This window comes from Myotis brandtii, unplaced genomic scaffold (genome assembly GCF_000412655.1).
Source record: "Myotis brandtii unplaced genomic scaffold, ASM41265v1 scaffold285, whole genome shotgun sequence".
Lineage (NCBI taxonomy): Eukaryota > Metazoa > Chordata > Mammalia > Chiroptera > Vespertilionidae > Myotis > Myotis brandtii.
In genome coordinates this window covers 787,763-809,435 of record NW_005360891.1, presented here as the reverse complement: position 1 = coordinate 809,435, position 21,673 = coordinate 787,763, and the positions used below count along the sequence as shown (strand labels likewise).

Here is a 21,673-nt window from a genome sequence, read left to right as displayed (position 1 = left end):
CTTGTAAAATTAGTAATCAGAGAAAATGAGGAAAAAAGAAGAGAGAAAAAAGAATGAAATAAAATTAGCTTACCTTCAATCAATTTACACAGAAAGAAAGACATACATGATAAGCACATTGTATCTGGGAGTAGTTTATGCTGAAAATAATTTATAAATATTTATACCGGTAGTTCTCAAACTTTTGATGTGCATAAGGATCACTTGGTAAGTCTATTAAACATGTATATTTTGTGGTGCAAATCCCAGAACACTGATTTAATAGGTCAGGAATAGGGGGCCAGAAATCTACTTTTAAAAAGTGTTTCAGGTAATTATGATGCAAAATATCCCATTTTTAGAAATATGGATTTGATAAAGCCTGAATTGCAAATCAAGAGTTATGAAAGGAATTCTGAGAGCATACCCTAAGCTTTTGAAGTTCATAGCAAGTAAACAATATACTTTCCCTGTAACATTTCTTCATGGGTTCATCAGAGGTAAATAATTGGAATTAACAGCCCAAGGACCCAGCAATAAATAAGTTCCTAATACTTCCCTTTTTTCAACATAATTTCATTTTTTTAGCTCCCATTAAGAACCATATTTGGTCTATTTTAACTATCTCAGTTCTGTGATAAGAGGTTCATTGCTGGTTCACTACTTCAAGTTTCATTGCTAAAGATTTCAAATTTATAACCACTGATAAACTCTCAGCTCCAACACTTGACAGCTAGGGATGAGTTTGCCACCAGTAAGTGAGCAACACTGACCAGTCTGTGGTACCAGTTTAAATCTCTGGGATCTATTTTATACTTTTTTCCAGTCTGTTTTTAAATTATGTGAGGGCAAATGTGTTTTCCATATAAGACCCAATCAACCACTTCACAATTTCTCTTTAGATGTCTATTTCCAATGGGCTCCTGTCTGATAATACATTCTAAGAAGTTGTGTTTGGATTAAGTACATTAAGTCTCACTGAAGGGGATTTAATGTACTTACATGTAGGCTGATGATAACAAATAAGGTACGATGCTTTTGTCGGTGGTAGTGAAACATAAAGAAAAATAAAGGAAATTTTTCAAAAATACCTGACAGGCAAAGTCAAGAGGAAAACACTGAGGACTTACACTTGGAGCACTGTTCGGGGGTCTCCAACTTCACCCCCATCACCAATTGTCAAAGTATCATAGCCGATCTCAAGGTCAAATTCTTCGAAGTTTATCTGGATAACCTAGCAATAAACAGAAACAAACATCTCAAATATGTAGCATTATGCGATAAAAACAAAAATAAAGCAATGGGAGGAAAATATTTAAAATGCACCTCAGACATTTCATACTATGGCAGCAGGTCATGTCAGACTATTGCTAAAGTTCAATCATTATGATTCTCCAACAATTTTCATTTGGCACATTGTACTTTCTGTAATAATTTTCAATGAAATGGCATGGCTTCTGTTTATAGAATACTCTCACATGAAGTATTTGAAGAATGCTGAATGCAAATCTACTTAGAGAAGGTTTTATAAAAAGGACATGTAGGTGGAGAGTGGTTTTCCATACATTTGCAGATATTTTTATAAAGCTAACTCAATAAAACACGGAGCATGCTTAAATAGTATAGCTTAAAATATGTTACGGCTAAATTTGAATCTAGATCATCAGATTTAAAAGTATCGGGGGCAGAGTCCAAGATAGCAGCATGAAGATCCTGAACTCATCTCCTCACACAAGCACACCAAATTCACAACTGTATACAAATAATTTCCCTCGGAGAATAACCTGGACTCTAGATGAACTTCTGTTCTCTACAACAAAAGATAAAAGGACCACATCGGACGGAAGGAGAGGCAGAGACACTCTCCCAAAGAACCCACCCTGACATGGCAACATACAATAGGGAGGGATCGCACCACATAGGCATCTCTCCCTGAGGAGCCAGGGTTTGGTGTCCAACATCTGGCACCCCAACCCCTGGGAGCTGCACCAGAGAGGCAACCCCCAAAACATTTGGCTTAGAAAACAAAGCACAGTACTTTGGAAGACACATTAATCCATGATAAATAATTATTATTTTTTTACTAAAGCATACTCATACATCCATATTGTTTATGCTCCTATGCAAATACCCATATTTAACTAAATTGTAATTCTTAAGTTAGGAACCTAATATAATGACACATAGGTAATAACTTAATCAATAAAGAAATGTTTTAAAAAATTAAAAAAGAATAATGTAATTAAGAATCAATACTATAAGAAATTACATAAACACTATCCTATATTCAAAAAGTCCTTGAGCAAAAATTAATTTATAGTAAAATATAACTCATCACCACATAAAGAAAATGAATGCTTTAGGTTACCAATATTACTAGAAAATAAATTAAAAAGGCATACCTTTAATAATTATTATAACTATTTATAACTGTGGTATCATAAAAAGGAATTCTAAAAACAGATGCCATCACCTGGCTTTTCAAAGCTATATAACAACAAATTGTGATTATGACTCTTTAAAAAAGTACATAAGATACAAAAAAACTTTGAATCATACATTTTACATGACTGCAATTTAAAAATGTTTCCCAGTTTACCCTGAGCTAAATATAAATACTCTCATTTAATAACTGCCTGTCAATAGAGATTTAGGTTGTTTCTACTTTTTGCTATTATAAGCAACATGGTTATGAGCAATATTAAACATTTTCTGCTTCAAAAATACAAGTATATCTCTAAGTTATATACTTAGGAGTGCAATGTCCAGATAATAAAGGAAAAACTCAATTTTATAACATTGTGCCATGATTTTCCAAAATTATTTTACTAATTTAAATGCTCACAACATGTATACATTAGATTTCATTATTTCTACCAATTTAGAGTATGTAAAAATGATGTTTGGCATTTTCTTCATTAATTATTATGTTGCATGTCTTTTCATGTATATGTCATTTACGCTTCCTTTTCTGTGAAATGACTATTTGTATTTTGGCTAATTTTCAATTGGACAGCTTGTTTGCTTGTTATTGATTGCAAGAAACCTTTATGTCAGATTACCCACAGTTTTCCATTATAGCACACGTAAGGAAAGAATAGACACAATGAGGTGGAGCTAATGAGGCTGCTTACAATGGAAGTTTTTTGCCCAAGATATTGAGAGCTAAGATCAATATTTTAGTTCTACCTATAACTCATTCATAATGTATCATTCATAATACATCATTGAGCCTGCCTCACCTGTTGAGAAGATCAGCTTTACTGGTATATATTCTGGATACTAATACATTACATGTTATGTGTGTTGCAATATGTTCTTTAAGAGTATAATCTAATTTTTCACTTTCTGTGTTAAACATTTTAGTCTAGAAGAAATAATGTTAATGAAGTTAGACTTATTAACCTATAAGTAGCACTTTTGCATTGGCTTATGAGCCAACGTTGTAAAGATATTTCCTGCAAAACTTTCATCTTTGGGAATTGACTTTCATAGAAAGGATAAAGTAGGTATGTGTAGTGAGAAGAATTATGACTCTCCAAGATCCCCCACCAAACCATGTAGATGGCCTGTATAATTACTTCCCCTTTGAATGTAGGCAAAACCTATTAATATGATGGAGAATGAATCCCATAGTTGGTTACATTATATGGATAATATATGGGATATTATAGATTTACAGATGGAATTAAGGTTTGTATTCAGTTGACTTCAAGTTAATCAAAAGGGAGATTACCCTGGGTGGGCTTGGCCCAGTTCAGGGAAGTTCTTTAAAGAAGGTCTAGTAGTGAGAGACAAAATAAATCAGAAGAGATTCTTTCCTATTTGCCTTTGAAGAACACATTGTTGCTGCGAAGAGGTCCAGGTAGCAGGCATAGTGGGTGGCCTTTATAAACTGAGAACCTCAATCGTAAACCCCAGTAACTAAATTCTTCCAACAATCAGTGAGCTTGGTATCACAGTCTCAAATGAGATTGCAGCCCTGGGCAACACCCTGATTTTATTCTGGTGAGACCTTAATAAGAGGATTTAGCTAACGTGTGCCTAAGGTCCTTTCCCATGGAAACTGTAAGATAACAAATTTATTTAGTTTCATGCTGCTAATTTTGGGTAATTTGTTATGCAACAACAGAAAGCAAGCACATCATCGCTTTCAATTTTTCTTTAACTGCAATATGAACAAGAAATTGTCTCTGTAGTTTAATTGAATAAATAGTCCTCCTTTCCTCAGTGATCTGCATGTCAAACTCTGACATACATAAAGATTCTATAAATAGGGTGTTGGTTTGGGGGCTCTAGATTCTATTCTCTTGATCTGTCCATAAACCAAAATAAATTGGCTTAACTCTTTTTTTATACATATGCTGAAATCTTTTCTTGCTGTTGTTTCAATGATATATATCTTTATATTTTCAACTGTTGGTATGTAGAAATGAAATTCATTTTTGCTAAATGACTTCATATTTAGGCAATTTGATAAGCCTTCCCTATTATTTAAAAATCTTTGTAAAGTATCTTTATTTTTCTACATAACAAGCATGTCTTCTGTAAATAACATTTTAAATCTTGGTTTTAAGCCTCTTAAAAAATTTCTTTTATCTTAATTCCTTGGATCTCTTATATAATTTTTACTAGAAAAGGTGATAATTAACTTCATTAAACTGTATTTTATTTTTAAAGGTGTATATGTAATGGTTCACCATTAAGAATATTTTTCAAGGGGGGGGGGAAGGAGACATATGTAATACCCTTTGTAATACTTTAAGCAATAAAAAAAAGAATATTTTTAAGGTAGATAATACTTTATAAACATGAGGTAGTTTGCTTCTCTGGTTTTCCTTGCTGATTTACTCTTAAAATTTACTGGTATCATAAAATAAGTTGACAAATGTACACGTTCTTTTCTCTTATGAAAGACTTTCCAATACTTTGAAAATAACCAGACACAAAAAGACAAGTATTGTATGATTCCCCATATATAAAATATCTAAATAGGTAAATTTGTAGAGATAGAAAATACAAGTGGAGATAGAAGTTAAATTTATAGAGATAGAAGTTACCAGGGTAATTGGTGGTTATTGCTTAATGGTAATAGGGTTTTAGTTTGATGTAGTGAAAAACTATTGACAACAGACATGGGTGATAGTTGCACAACATAGTAAATGTACTTAATGCCAATGAAATTGTACACTTAAAATGGTTGAAATTGTAAGTTTATTTTAAATATTTACCAAAAGAAAAGTAGTAAATAAAAATAGAGGACACACATTTATATATTAGAAATAGAAACAAGACAGAAATGCAGGCCCAGCACAGACTAAAAGAAAGTGAATGACTATATGACAGCGAATTTGAAAACTTTGTCAGCATTGAATGTTTCTAGGAAAAAAAACAACAATAACTTGACTCAATAAATAAATAAATAAAATAAGAGGCCTAAACTATGAAATAAACAAGCAGTAAAATGTCAACTACTGCTCCCCAAAAAGAGGCTCAGATGTTTTTACAGGATAGTTTTACTTAGCTTCCAAAAATAGGAGTGGAATTTCTGGGTCATGTATTAATCCTATGTTTAACTGTTTGAGACACTGCCAAACCTTTTTCCTGAAGTGCTGCGACATTTTAAATCCCACCAGGAATGCGTGAGGCTTCAAATGTCTCCACATCAACACCACTTACTTTCTGCTTGTTTTTGTTTGTGTTTTATTACAGCCGTCCTAGCAGGTGTGAAGTGGTATCTCTCCTGCTGCTTTTAAGATTCTGATTGTCTTTACCTTTCAACAATCTAACTAGATTGTGTCTAGGTAGATATCTCTTTAGAATATCTTGCTTGAATTTAAGCTTTGAGAATCCTGAAGGCCTAAATTGGGTATAATTTCATTCATTGCCTGCTAAATAGATCCAAGGTTTACTAGCATGCTAGTGTAAATTGAACACCCTTTGTGGGTTTTTAGATAAATGTTAAAGCTTCAAGTTTAACTTCTTTACTTATTGATCTAAGGAGACTAGGCCCTAATCTTAGAATTCCATAGACTAATTGCTATCTGCTCCAAGGAAAACCGAGCTTTATACTGATTTATTCTCCTTTCATTTCAGCTCACTGTTCTTTTCATTATATATGTATATATTCTTGTTAACTAGCAATGCTCTGAAGAAAAATATGGTGTGTTTTTTTTTCAGTGGGTAGACCTCTCAGAATACTTCATCTGTCATCCTATTAAAAGAAGAAATGCCATGATCCACTTTACTCCAAACATTTCAAAATAGATCCATGAGTGCATTTCATTTAAAATTAAGGAACATCGCCTTTAAAATGGCTTAAAAAGCCTAATAGACTAGTAGATACAAAATATGTGTCTAATAAATGACTCATTGATTGTATTGCTAATTCTATGCAAATCTTTTGATAGTCATTCTTGTATAATCATGTCCTAAAGAATTTGGACATCCATTTAATGGTAGACTTTACTTTGCCTGAATTGTAACTGAGACTCATGCATGTATATATGCCACAATGAGAACTCTATCCATTTTAAAGTGATGGGTTAATTACCAAATAATCCATATATTTTCTGTTAAGCACTTAACCACTGAGCTGTCACTAAAATTTGAGACAGTTGTAATTATTGAACAGTTTCAATGACACCCAATCACTGAGAAGCTAGAATAGTCTGATTTGTAGAAAACATTCATTATAATTTAATTCACTGAGGCTTAATTTAAACATTGCTTCTAAAATAGTAGTTTAAAAGTAAAATCTACATATTAAAAAATAAACAAAAACTATCTTTCCCTCAAATGGTCACATTAATATAAATAAAGTATGCTAATAAAACTCAAAAATAGTACATTAGATACTCCCAATAGAGAAAATATTATTTAGTAGAATGTATAAAGGTAATTTGGAAAATTTAAAAAAAGAAAAAAACAATACACTATACTTTTGTCTGTGCAAGAATAGAAAATGTAACATCAGGAGTGTGATGTGAAATTTTCTACAGATTCTACTGTAATATGGAGTTGACCAAATAGCCATTTTCCATCCCTTTATTTCGGCATAATGTGGAAATAAAGTAGAAAGATTTAAAAAAATCAATAAATCATCATCAATATAATATGAATGCTTTCTTTACATGTTTAGTTGGCATTAGGGCTGAAATATTTAGTAGGAAAACAGGAAGAATATCATGTTTATTAGTAAAGAAAGAAATGTCATATATTTTGCCTTATTTGCCTTATTATTAATCACTCGTGAGTAGAAAAAGAGAGCTGCATTTAGCTCAGAGTACTGCCAAAAAACTTGTAATAATAAAATGTAGAAATTACTTATAACTGTCTTGATTTTTAAAAGCAATTACTTCCATTTGTAGGGGGATAATTCCAAATGGCTTATACAGTGCTGCTTATTGAGGGTTATTTAAAACTTTGAAGGTACTAAGGCAGTCAGTTAAGAATAACCTCATGCATTTTAACATTGGCTTTATAGAAGTTTGAAATCTGAAAATAGCCTTAAACATTAAATGCTTAATAGTTTCATTTCCTATAAGTTTCAATACATGGATTTTTTAGGGTATTTTGATAAAACTGGTGTAAAACTTATGTCTCATAATTTTCAATCTCTGCATTATTCACAGAGCCATGATTTCTACATCATTATATTTTATGAAGTCATGTGAAATTCATGCTTAATTTTAAGCTGCATATCTATTACCCAGGACAATTTAAACTTGACAAATATTTATAATGTGTAAGACACTAGGCTCATTATTCTACATGCATTGCTTTATTTTAACCCTAAAACTATATGTAGTGTATATTTGTACATTTGTTTGGCCACTTAGCACCTAAATATCCTCCTTGAATTTGAGGAATTAGGAGCCTATTTCCCAATGAGCAGAGTATAGGCATTTGACCTAAGGATCAGGAACTATGGATTCTGGCAGAGGGTGGCAAAAGCAACAGAAACATCTAATTTTAGATGCAATAGTGTTTATAATACTAAAGTCTTAGAGCAGCATTGTCCAATAGAAAAAAAAAATCTTCTCAAAAGTCAGAACCAGAAGCCATGTCACACTGTAACAGAGTAAGGTCCTAGGGCAGTGATGGCGAACCTTTTGAGCTCGGCGTGTCAGCATTTTGAAAAACCCTAACTTAACTCTGGTGCCTTGTCACATATAGAAATTTTTTGATTTACCATAGTACAACAAAGACTTATATTTTTAATATTTATTTTATATATTTAAATGCCATATAACAAAGAAAAATCAACCAAAAAATGAGTTCGCGTGTCACCTCTGACACGCGTGTCATAGGTTCGCCATCACTGTCCTAGAGAGTTCTGCTACTTGCCAGGCTCATCAAGGAACTCATTCCGCTTCCAGAGAAGGTAGTCTCTCCACCAATCTTGTCCAGCAGGGTATTGCTCTATGAATTTCAATACTCTCTTCTTCTGAATGGGAGTGTTTAAGACGGTTACCCCCTTTGTATTCTATCATTATATATGGGATGTGATGATACCTTGTCTTCTGACCATAGGTCTCTGGATAATGGGAAACTACATTGGAAATAATGGAGATGCCAGTACAACACTTGGACATTCTAAGCTCATTGCATGGAGTGACAGGCTGACATTTTGGGTTTTCTCCACTGATATAGGTGAAGAATATGTTTTGTGTAGGCTTTTGTTTTTTTTTTTGTTTGTTTGTTTTGTTTTGTTTTTTTACAAAGTGAATGCAGAGGAAGATGTATCTATTTGGAAATCTGGTAATCACAAGGGAGCACTGTGGCAGAAATAATCAACTGCCTTCCCATAGCCTCCTCCTTTGTTCACCCTTGACCTTTCTCTTCTTAAGAGAACACTGGTTTTGTTCAACTAAGTATCTTACTCTACACATCCACATGATTTATGGATTGCTGACCCCATTCTGAGTTCTATGGAATGGTCCTAATCAGCCTGTGCCGATCTTAGCAGTCTCATTTCAATTTGTCGTGGGTAAGATTACATATTAGTATGTGACCTAATTCTGATCAGGGAAAAGTGGGAAGAAATCTACTGGAAGGCTTTTGGGAAAGGATTCTTGGTGCTCAAATTAAATGCTAAGTGAGAAAAAAAAGCCAGACAGAAAAGAACAAGAATTGTATGATTTACTCATATATGAAATATAAAACAAAACATAACAAATAAAAAAGCAAAACAAATAAAAAGAAAACTCAGATACAAACAACAGAATCATGGTTACCAGGAGGGGAAGGGTCAGGGGAGGATAAAGAAGGTGAACTATGTCAAATACATGGGGATGAAAGAGACATAGCTTTGGGTGGTAAGCTTACAATAAGAATACACAGATGTCGTATGATAAAGGTGTGTGCTTGAAATTTATATAATGATATTAACCAGTGTTACCACAATAATGTAATTAAATAATAAAGTAAAGAAGAAAACCAAAGAATCAGTCTGCTTTGGAAGTGACTGAATGTATTGACTGGCACTATTGCAGCCATTGTGTAACGTGGTTTGAGGACAAAGCCAGGGCATGAAGATGCCCAGAGCCAATATTAGATGTTTTTACTGTGTACCTGAGGATTGCATACCTCTGGACAGCATGTTGTGCCAAATAATGCATTTCCTTATTACTTAAACCATTTGATTTATGGCTTCCTAGACTTAAAACTAAAAACTTTCTAGTGGATAAATAGGTCTAATCTATTATCTTTTTAAAGAAATACCTTGTCCAAATAATTTGCCAAGATTTATTTGGCAAACAATGATGGTGCTAAAATCTATTTCAGATTTGTCTGATGCCACAATCTGTGTGCTTAAACATCACACTATTCTGTGTTTGTATAGTAAAGTCTGCAATTTAGGAAATCCTCTCTGTCTGCCAAATACTGCATAACAATTTCTAACTATGCTCTTTGATGTTGGGCATATGCCCTATGTGTTAAATACCTAGTAGTGTTGGCAAGGGAAGATAATTTCTGATATCTAATGTCAAATCCCTGGGGAAAATACAGGAAGGATGGGTTGGAATAAGCTATTTTATCTTCTATCGTAAAGTTTATTTGTTTTTGTTGTTTGTCTTATTCAAAACAAATCTGAAAGCAAATGAAATTTCTCAATATTTCTTTAGCACCTGATGCTGGTATTAGGCATTTGTACCAATATATTTAGTAGAGAATTAAAATAAACCCTTCATGATGTTCAACTAAACAAATTAATGATAGCTTAACTTCAATACCATGCTATACTTTTTAGTGAGACAGAATGATAGAATCAAGTGCACAAGCAAAGCCTAGGGTATTAAGGCCCATCGCTGCCATATAATATTATATTATTTGGAAAGAGTCTCTGATATCTATAAAAAGTTCATACTTTTTTCATATTGAAGCAAGTATTTAATTAAAGAGTTTGTAAAACAACATATATGTACTTGATATATAGTAGATCCTCAATAAGTGGCAGTTATTATCAGCTATGAGAACTAATTCAGCATAAAATAGATGCTCATATCTGTCCACAGTAAATCTTGAGGATAAAGTTCTTTTTCTTTCTTTATTTCTTTTTATTTGGCAATGATTCAAAGAGAAGAGATTTCCCCCAAACTCTATGCTGCTAGAAAATTCTCTTTTCTGGAAGTAGTGTTCTCCATTATGTTCACTTTAGAACATTAATAATTCACTCCAACATTAACAAGTATTTTTGTTGCCAGATGAGGAAATCCAGAATGCAAAATATATGCTTAAATACGAAAATACACACAGTTTAATTAAGTTTCAGCTATGCAATGCCATGTCACCCAATCAATTTAACATCTAATTCCCTTTTCACATACTTTCCAGAGACCTTGACAATCACAATACAATGGGGAGACACAAGGTAAACAAGACCCATGCGGCGCTCTGTATTAAATGCTTCTGGACACGGACACACAGAGTTACATGGAAGCAGAGATGAGAGCCCCTAATCCAATTGGAGAGGAAAGAAGAAAGATTTCCCCCAGGATAAACCTCCCAGGCAGTGCAATGGAAGGTGAAGATGGGAACTGGGAAAGAACACTGCAGGAGAATGGACAAAACATGGCACAGTGGGAAGGAATATTCTTTTTGTTTCTGCAATAGAAACTGTGAGAGAAGAAGTGATGAGAAGGAAGACTAAAGATGGAGGCAGGAAACAAATGGTGTTAAGAACTTTGTAAATGAAGAGCTGCAAGCAGTGAGTTTTGGGCAAAGGGTTGACTGGGTTGCATTTGCTTTTCGCTTGCTTACTTTGGCAGCAGGAACCATCTGAATTTGAAGGGGAGCAGGGCAAGGTTAGGGTCAAGAACTTAAACTGGCTTTGGAAGTGGGAGTGAAGAAGAGTCGACTCCCTCATGATTCTTTACCCCAAATAAAAATCATTGTAATCATTTTTATCTTTTTTCTTTCTTCAAACATATAAAAACACTATTCAAAAGCCCACTACAAAAGCTATGGCTCTCAGGACTATTTTATCAAATTTCATTGAGTGTAAAGTCTAATTCAGACAGAGCAGAAAATGCAGAACATTCGTTTTAAAAGTCACATTTCAGAACAACCCTATAATGTGCCCGTTTCTGTAATACATATTGTATGTGGTATGTATTTCATATGCCTATGGAAAATTAGTGTTTAATAATGGCTTAATTAGTAAGCATCTCAATTTGCATATTTTTGTAGAAAGAAATTTACAAAGCTAAATCCACGTGAAATTTGTGAAATAGGTAAATATTGTAAGATATAAAAAGCTTTAATATGACAAATGCAAATCAAAATTTACTCATTTGAAAGTCATTTTGTCTCTTTAAAATAAAGAATAAGTCTCAGGTTCTAGAAGAATTATACATTGCAACAGAATACATGGATACTTTATTACAGAAGACATATTCCACAGCTGAACTACACCATATAAAATGAGAAGTGCCAGCCTAGGCAGTTCTTTAGGTTCGTCCACTTTGCTGCCAGTGTCAGGTTAATAGTTTCAGTTCTTACAAGGGCTCATATATTAGAGGCAGGGGAGGAGGGGAGCCTGGAGACACAGAAATATATTGATAGGATGATGAAAGCTTTCAGCTTTGTTTTATTTTTCTTATGCCTTTTGTGTCACTACACGGCCTTCCCCTTCAGGGGACTGCTGGAATGTAACAGTGACAGATTAAATATGGCATTACAAATGTTTCACTGAAGGGAAGAAGCTACAAAAGTAAAAATAAAAATTGCATCAAATCTATAACATAACTGTACAAAACTGTAGGTTCTTTTCTGTCATTTAGTCATGCTTAGTTACTGACGGACGTAATTTAAACTTCGTTATACATATAATTTATCAACTTGAATTTAAAATTTTTGAAGAAAATGCTTTTGGATAATGTCATTGGTTTTAGGAGGATATTCAGTACAAATCTGTATATGTTAGGTTGTACATATCCAAATATTTTGGAAACAAATAAAAATGAAGTTATTAAAATGAGTTTGATAAGAAAGGCCTTTGGCTGTTTTTTTTTTCCTCTTTGGTAATGGGTCAGCCTAATCCATATCTATTTGTTTCTCCATTTATACATCTATATCTATTTTTATACAAAGAATCTTTAACTTAAAATTTTCTTAAAAAATGAGATTAATTCAAAATGATTGAGCACAGCACTATGGTAGTGAGAATCACCTACAATACACTTTCACATGTAATGAGTCATGAAGTGGATTCTAATTCCCATCCTCATCAACCTGGCTAGCACCCTTCACCCTGCCCTGGGGATCCCCTGAGACCCCACCCCACCCACCTTTCAGATCCAGCCAACCGCTTCCAGGGGCTTTTCCATTCAAATGGCCTGTCTCCTCTGCACAGGCTATGAACTTCCCTAAAATCTCTCAAAGGTTCACAACCCCCAAATCAAGCAGTGGCTGGCCTCCTCGTGCCCTGTACCTCTTGCGAAGCAGTCCCTTTAACATTTCTAGCTGCAGCTATTGACGATGGGCAGCTGGAGCAGAAAACAATGCCCCAGAATGGTGACTACAGCTCTCAGCAACTCCAAGGCTATCATTAAGATAACCTTCTAGTCTATAATAAAGTATCTCAGTTCCTTTTACAGGCTCTTAGCAGAAGACCATTCTGACTTCTTAGAAGCATCTGTTCATGGCTCTGATGACTAATTTCAGCAGGGATTCGCCACGAGGATATTCTGAGTTCTGAAATGTGTGAGAGCCTGTGTGATCTGCACAGTAGAAAGTGAAGCTCAAATGCTGTTGGAGGCATTAGGTCTCAGAACACTGGGAGAATGCTGCTGCTGCTGGTGCTGGTAGCAGCAGCAGTAACATTTATTATTATTATTATTATTATTATTATTGTTATTATTACTATTATTATTTCACTTCCCTTTTTTGAACACGTACCATATTCTAGATTCTGTTCAAGTGTATAGTGTGTATTATCTCATATAATCCTTCCTAAACCCCCATGAGGAAGGTGTTATTATCTTTATTTATTATTGAGAAAACAAAAGCTGAGGTAGGTTAAATGGATGGTGATCTGTGATTCATTATATCATTATTCAATATGTATGTTTGCATACGAATAGAAATTTTTATATTTGATATTAGAATATGATAAAATGGTAGCACTGATGGTAGAAAATACAGAAAAGAAGTAGAATAAATATTTTATTTTTAATCCTAAATGGTATAACAGGTAGGTAGGTGGTGACTCACCTTCTGGAGAAAGTAAAATGTTGATTAAAGAAAACACGACGAAAGTTTCACATTATTAAAAAAAAAAACATGATGTTGCTTCAGTTTTCAAGATGTAAAATGAAACGACATCTAACTTTATTAAAACTACAATCTAGAATATTGGTCATGTAATTATGGAATTAACCAATATACATGTGATGAGCTGTTAAAATATTTTAAGAATAAGTGAAATATAAAGCTTCTAAAATAAATAAACATATGCTATGCAAAGAAGAGAGATTTTGTTCTGTTTTTTTTAATATTTCTCTGTGCCATCAGTTGGAAAAAATGATAATCATAAGCAGAAAAATAAATTTTAAAAAATTGTATTTATAGAAATAAAAAAGATATAATATGAAAACTGTACAATTCTAGTTGTTTTAAAAATTATAAAATAATCATACATAAGTCATGAATAAATTCAGCTTACGTATTTTTACAGCCAGTAGAATGCCTTGCACACAGTAAGTTATAAATATTTGAGAATTGTTTCTCTAAAGTAAGAATATAAATGTTTTATAATTCACTATTTTATTACATTTAGGTGATTTCTATAATATGACACTGCATACAATATTTGCTTATACAGATATGTAAAAATTTATACAATCAACACCATATATTTTTTAATTATTTATTGTGTGCCAGACACTTTTCTACACTCTAACTCATAACAACCTCTCCCTTTCTCATTATTATGAAAGAACACTTCCCATTCCATAACTCTTACTCAAGATGATTAACAGGGCCTTTTAATTAACAGATGTGACAAGCTATGGTTTAGCTTGAAGATGTTTTGGTATCTCTTTTACACAAGCAATTCTTCTTTACCTAACCTATATTTTACCACCTGCTCCCTTTTTGCCTGTGTTTTTCACCATTAAAGGCATCATTATGGGTAGATGAGGACATCTGGACATAAACGCTTTCCATGAATACTTCCTCTCACCTAAGTAGAAATATCATCTTTCATTGCTAGGGATAGAGGGAAGGCATGGAATGAAAATGGCATGGAATTCTGGAATAATTAAATGATATTTAAATCTGTCTACTGATAAAGAGATCCCTCTTGGGGAAAAAAAAGAGAGACAGAATGGGACACAGTCAAGATTTTAAGCTTGGCTTTTGTCATTTTTTTTTTATATATCTTAGATAGTAATTAGAGTTCTCTGTCTCCTTTGCTGGACAGAGCTTCCCATTTAAGACACCATCCCTTAAAAGTCACCTTGGAAAAGTCACCAATTTCCTTGCCCCTTCTCTTTCCCACCTGTGGTAAACAGAATAATAGCCTCTCCAAGATGAAGATGCCTTAATCTAGGGAACCTGTGAGTATGTACCTTACATGCTAAATGGGACTTGCAGATGTGATTAAGGTTAAGAACACTGAGATGAACAATTTATCCCGGATATTCGAGGTGGGCCTGATCTAATCACACAGTCCTTAAAAGTGGGAGAGAATGGCAGAAGACTGTGGCAAAGAAATGTGACACCAGAAGAAATACACCTGCCTTTATTGGATTTGAAGGTGGCTGGGAATGGCCCTCAGCTTAGAGCCAGCAAAGAAACTGAGGACCTTGGCCCTACAACCACAAAGAACTGAATCCTGCCAACAGCATTAATAGACAGAAAACATTCTTCCCTAGAGCTCCAGAAAAACTTTTCATTGTTACACATTGAACATAATTAAAGCATAGTGATTAATCACAAAAACAATATCCTATCTAATAATAGACAAACATGGTAACTGACTGTACCTTCGCTAGGCCTCCCATTGGCTAATCAGTGTGATATGCAAATTAACCGCCAACAAAGATGGCGGCTAATTTGCATACTGCAGGCAGGACAGGACAGCGCCATCCCGCCCACCCCGCCGCCATCTGGGCCTACTATTTGCAACCCGGGGCGGCGGGTGTCCGTGTGTGACGCGACCCGACCCGGGGCAAAGCCCCAACCCCCGGATCAGCCCAGCCGTGTGCAAGACCCAGGGAGGCGGGGCAGGCACCAAGGGATCAGGCCTGCCATCTGCCGGTTGTTCAGTTGTTCCGCCGTTTGGTCTATTTGCATATTCACCTTTTATTATATAGGATTCTTTATGGCTGCTTTCACGGTACAACATAACTGAGGAGCTGTGATAGAGAGAGCATGGCTGCCAAGCCTAAAATATTTGCTAGATAGCCCTTAAAGAAAAAGGTGGCCCACCTCGGGTCTAGAACCATGTTTGTTTGACTAAGAATTCTAACTTGAATACTGAGAGAAAAATGGACCAAAGTTAGTCATCATATAGCTGTCCAGGTATCTAAAGACATCTTATATTAAACATATGCACATAACCTAATTATATAAAAAAGCCTAAGCGATTGGAACAACTGGAACGACCGGTCACTATGACACACACTAATCACCAGGGGGCAGACACTCAACACTGGAGCTGCGTCCTGGTGGTCAGTGCACTCCCACAGCCAACCTCCCCTGGCCGGCCAACCTCCCCTGGCCGGCCAACCTCCTGCGGTTCCTTCCCTTCACCCCCGGCAGGCCCTGATCACCTGATTAGGGCTGGCCACTGGGCTGGGACAAAGAACCGGGGGTGGGTGGTGTGGACGCAGCCCCTTTCCCAGGGGGTTGAGGGAAGGCTCCTCCTTGGGGATGACAGCCAATCTCCCATGCACTGTCCCTCCCCCCGGCCTGCAGGCGCCCATCAGCCCGTCGCCCGCCCACCGCTGTGGCGGTGCAGCGCCAAGGGAAGGAGGAGGGGGGAGGCGAGGAAGTGGGGGGTGGCGGAGCGCCGACAATGGTGGCAGCAGCATCCTGCGTCCGTTCCTTCCACGCCGGCCAGGCGACCATCGCCTCCTTTCTGGCCTGGCCCTGATCGGCCTGGCCCTGATCAACCCTGATCGCTGGCCAGACCTAGAGACCCTCCCATGCACTAATTTCATGCACCGGGCCTCTAGTAAGGTAATAAATATGTGTTGTTTTAAGCAACCTTTATGATAAATTGTTACAGCAGCAATAGAACCATCACCATCATAATGCCATCTAACCATCATAACTTTTACATTCTTTAGTGTGGTCACTTGCCTTTCAAATTTAGACAAGTCATTTAAGTTAGCTAAACTGGTTTCTGCATGTATAATATGAACACAATAATAGCAAATGCTCAATATATTTAATGAGAGGATTAAGTGAGATTATATATAAAAAGAGCTTAGAATAATTCCTGTTAATCATAATGCCATCTAACCATCATAACTTTTACATTCTTTAGTGTGGTCACTTGCCTTTCAAATTTAGACAAGTCATTTAAGTTAGCTAAACTGGTTTCTGCATGTATAATATGAACACAATAATAGCAAATACTCAATATATTTAATGAGAGGATTAAGTCGGATTATATATAAAAAGAGCTTAGAATAATTCCTGTTATGTGCACTCAATTCTTGTCCATTTTAATGTATCAATATCCTATATAATAAAAGGCCAGTGACCATAATGATCGGAACAGCTGCTCAACCAGTTGCTATGCGGTACATTGACCACCTCTTGGTCCCCCCCGCCCCCCCGCCACCCCCTTGGACCTGCAGGCTCCAATTGCAGCATGGCGAACAGGGAACCATGGGGAACCCGGTGGGTGGTGGCAGGGCGGGACTGGGGACTGGTGAGCCAGGAGGAAGGTGACCCTGATCACAGGCTAGGGCTAGAGACCCTACCCAAGCACGATTTTATGTGCTGGGCCTCTAGTTATTAATAATATCTGTCTTCTTACCAGGCAGTTCTTAAACAGGAATAGTCCTCATTTACCCATCAATTTTGGACTAAATTGGTGTAATTAGGTTTGTCAAACCTTTCCCAAACATCCTACTACTCTTTCTTCCATGGTAGTAGGATTTCTAGCTGATGCCAAGTTACCCTAAATCAAACTATATTTTCCATCTCTCTTGTAGCTGAGTATGACCATGTTCCTAAGTTTTGGTGTAAACAAACAAATAAATAAATGTGGTTTTTTTTTTTTTTAGCAGATTGCAGAAACCTTTCTTAAGAAATAGCTTGCATTAGTCCATTGCCCTCCCCCCTCTCTTCTTTTTTATCTCTTCCCACAATATACTGTATAGAATGTGTGAAACATCATGCTGGAACCTGAGGGTAGGGGGCCCTCCCTAGGAATGGCAGAGTAGTGAGTTTGCCTATGTCACTGAGGAATTCCTAAAGCAGAGCCCCTGTGAGTCTTGGACCACATCTTATTTAAATCTCTCTTGTAATGGGGTTTTCTGTCACTGACAGACCACCTAGTCCTAACTGGTAAGTCTGTGTATCCTGCTACTTTTAACTAAGGATTTCTTTGTCTAGTCTCTCATTTTCCTCTCCTAAGCCAGGCCCCCAAAATTTTATTTGGTTGTATATAGTATACTAATTGCCACCATTTATGTGAATTAATATTTACGCTTAATTATCAGACAGCACAGCTCTGACCATTCAAAAACAATTACAATATTGAAATTCACGTGGTAGGAACACCAACAGTTAGTAATGGGAGGAGTAGTGGGGGGGGAAAAAATAACTAAAACTTTTCCTTTTTTTTGGTAAGAATCACAGTTCTCAGGAAAAGCTAATAAATATGCAAATACACCAGTGAGATTTTTACATGGGAACATTTAATCAGTTATTTCAATATTTGTTTGAAATACTCTCACCTGACATTTAGTACAGCTATTCTACTAAATGTTAAGGATGCAAGGATTCAAGCATGATTTTTGTCTTTAAAAATTAAAGAAAATAGATGAGTAAACAGAAAATCACAGTAGAATGCAATAATGGGTGAGCAAGTATGCAGAGCAGGATCCTAAACTAATCTAAGAGGAAAGACAGGAAAGGCTTCCCTGAAAAAAGTGAAACATGAGTTGAGGCCTAGAGAACAGCCAAGAATAACCAGGACCACACGTTTAAAGAGGCACAGTGTGTGGAAGCGTATTCCTTAAGGAGGGAGCCCGTGTCCCCAAAACAGAGGGCTCAGGTAATGCACTGGCATGAAGTAGACTGTTGGCGCATGAGCCCAGAAAGGTAAGAGTCATTCAGGTTGCAGATCTATTTAATATTTTATCAAGGAACTAGATATTTTATTTTACAATACAATGCCGCACTGGATTTGTCAACAGTCTTTGGGTAAGCACTAAAATGAGATGAAGTTTTGCTAGTTGAAAAGGTGATTGATAATTTAAAAAGGAGAAATAATAGAAATATAGAGGAGAGAATTAAGCAACTCTGAGGCATATTAATGAGCTATACTGAATTAGTCAGATTTTGTATTTAGATGTGTGAATGAAGAAGAAAAGAATTTACAATGAAAAAAGCTTGAATTCAGAATATTGAAGAACATAAATTTTAATGACATGGCAGAAGAAGATGAGTACTGAGAAAAGACTGAGAAGGTAGGAGAAAATTCAGGAATCAGAAAATAAATTTTTAAAAAAGCCAGTGGAAGAGAAAGTTTCAAAAAGCAGGAAGTAATCAACAATGTCAATTACCCACTACCTATATTTTTTTAATTAATTTGTATTGTTTAAACTATATATTATTATAAAATATAACATGTACTATTGAAATTTAAAACAGAATGCTTTTGTGAGCATAACAGAAATAAAATAAATGCATTGTTCTATCCAAAAATAATCCTTTTAACATTATGTAATATTTATTTTTTCTCTGTTAATATTTGTGAGGTTTTTTTAGAAGCCAGAGTTTATTTCTATTTAAAACAATGCTCACAGGGGCTTAAAGGGTCCAAAAGCCCAAAGATATTTGGGTTTAATAAAAATTATAGTCTAGTGTTTGCTGTCGCTGCCTCCAGTTCACAATAGATTTTCTGAGCCTCTGAGTGTTTCTAAGGTTTGATAATTCTGAAAGGTGAATCTGAATTTTGATGTGCTTCATAGAAAATGAACATTACAATAATAACAGCAAAAACAATTCAGAAACAGCCATTATCATTTCAAGAGAAAAATGTAAATGATTCCATAAGAAAGCTGCCACAGCAAGTCCCAGTAGCAAAATGATTAATCCAATCTAAAACATCCAGATACAACTGTCCACATCCTGGGGAAATCATCCCTACCATATTCTCACAACCAGCTCTGCTGGTTGGAGCTTGAGAAAGCGTGATCCTGATGAGTCTTATCTGGTATTAAATGCAGCTCTTGGACAACGGAAACCAGCAAACACCCTTCAAGACGAAATTGATATTTGTTTATTTTTAGATGGCTACTCAATGTGCCCGCCTAGAGTAATTAATTTTATATAAAATATTTCAACTAAATAAGTCATTTTGACAAGAGGACAGGTGCTGGGAATAATCAAGAAGTGCTATAAGACGGGTGTGAGTGAGTCAAGAGGAGGGGAAATGAAGGTCAGCACCTCGGATAGTTCCCCTCCTCCCAAGGTCCGGTGCCTTCTAAGTGGAGATCACAGCCACTCTGCCTGACTTGGGGATAGTAGCTTCTAGTTTGTTTCTCTGATTTCTAACCTATTGATCTGCACTTTACTCCCGAGCTCTTTCTGAATCATTACTTGGTAAGACTTGGTAAGCCCAAAGTGGCGTTGATTTCAGTTTGTCCCTGAACTTCCGCCTCAGGTTCGCTCCCTCAGGTTTCTCTTAGTGTAGGAGACACTGTCAGTACTCCACCCAGATCTCCTTGGATGCTTCTTGTCCTTTCTGTGAGCTGTTTGCTATCTCCCATATTCATTTGCCTCTAAGTCTTCTGGAGACTGCCTTTGGGCTGTGGGAACTAACTGCTTTGTCCTACATGAGCCCTGAAGGACCAGGGAAACCCTGAGCCCATGATTATGGCTTATAGAGTAAGAGATCCCAGCTCCCCTGCTCCAATTTGGGATAAACTCTCAGATTGTCTGGAATCAGACTGCACCTGGGATTTGGCCTGAACTCGCACTCTTGCTTAACTACTTATTTCCTATCTTACTTCCCACTGTCTCAATAGTTTCCTGGGCACACTTTCTTAATAAATCACTGGCAAACAAAACCTTACCTTAGGTGTGCTTTTTGCAAAAGACAGCTGCAGTCTATAAAAAAATAACACTCTAGTCTCTGGCTGAGGTCTCAGACCTGGCACTGAAGTTTGGCATTTGTCCCCAAACTCCAACTATTTGGCACAAAGAACTAGTGCCTAAAGTGCTCAGGCTAAATTAGGTGGCAAAAGGGTAGCTTCAGTGATGGAACCGTGACAATATGGAAAGACTCCTAATAATAGTGTTATGGTGGAAGTCAAGGGTGTTTTCTGACACCTGCAGAGTTTATAGGGAGGAGCACTGAGTGGGTATTTTATGGGTCTAAACACAAACCATGGGCTTAAGTGTTGCATTAAATATATGAATAAAATATTTCAAATTTAATTATTTTACCATGTTTTAAAATGGACCTTCATTACTTCTTTAATGAATAAAGAGGAGAATAAAGGACCTCCTAGAAAGGGACAGTAACGCCCCCCCCACCCCCAGAAAAGGTTGGCTCTGTTTCCTGCATTTACATTTGAAAAGGTGAGGGGAGAAACTCCCATCTATCCTGTCACTTCAACAGAAACCAAATCCCTGTGAGGATAATAGTGAATTTTTAGCAGAACTATATGAAACAGCCAGTCACTCTGTTTTATGATAACGTTAGAGAAAATAATATACAAGTATAAATATGATTTAATATCATATAAATATAGTTTATATATATTTATAAAGCAGTATAATGACAACAAAATATTTTCTATCCACTGCCCACTAAAGCCTAATAATTTCTCACATATTCCATATCCATTGCTTATTCTTATCTATTAGTATTTTTATTTATTATGCAACAAATGTTAACTGAACACCCACTATTAGCTAGGTGCTATTTTTGTTTGAACATCTTTAGTTACTCAACATATCTAAACCTATGTATTATAGTTTATCTGATAATATC

At 35.8% G+C, this 21,673-nt stretch overlaps 1 protein-coding gene across 1 annotated transcript in view; it reads right to left on the bottom strand.

Moving 5' to 3' along the window:
* The window catches only part of CSMD3 (CUB and Sushi multiple domains 3), an 888,294-nt gene that overhangs the window by 448,403 nt on the left and 418,218 nt on the right, over window positions 1-21,673 (bottom strand). Inside the window, exon 12 of the mRNA XM_005869050.2 lies at window positions 1,110-1,213. Coding sequence (XP_005869112.1) covers window positions 1,110-1,213 — 104 coding nt within the window. The remainder of the gene's footprint in view (window positions 1-1,109; window positions 1,214-21,673) is intronic.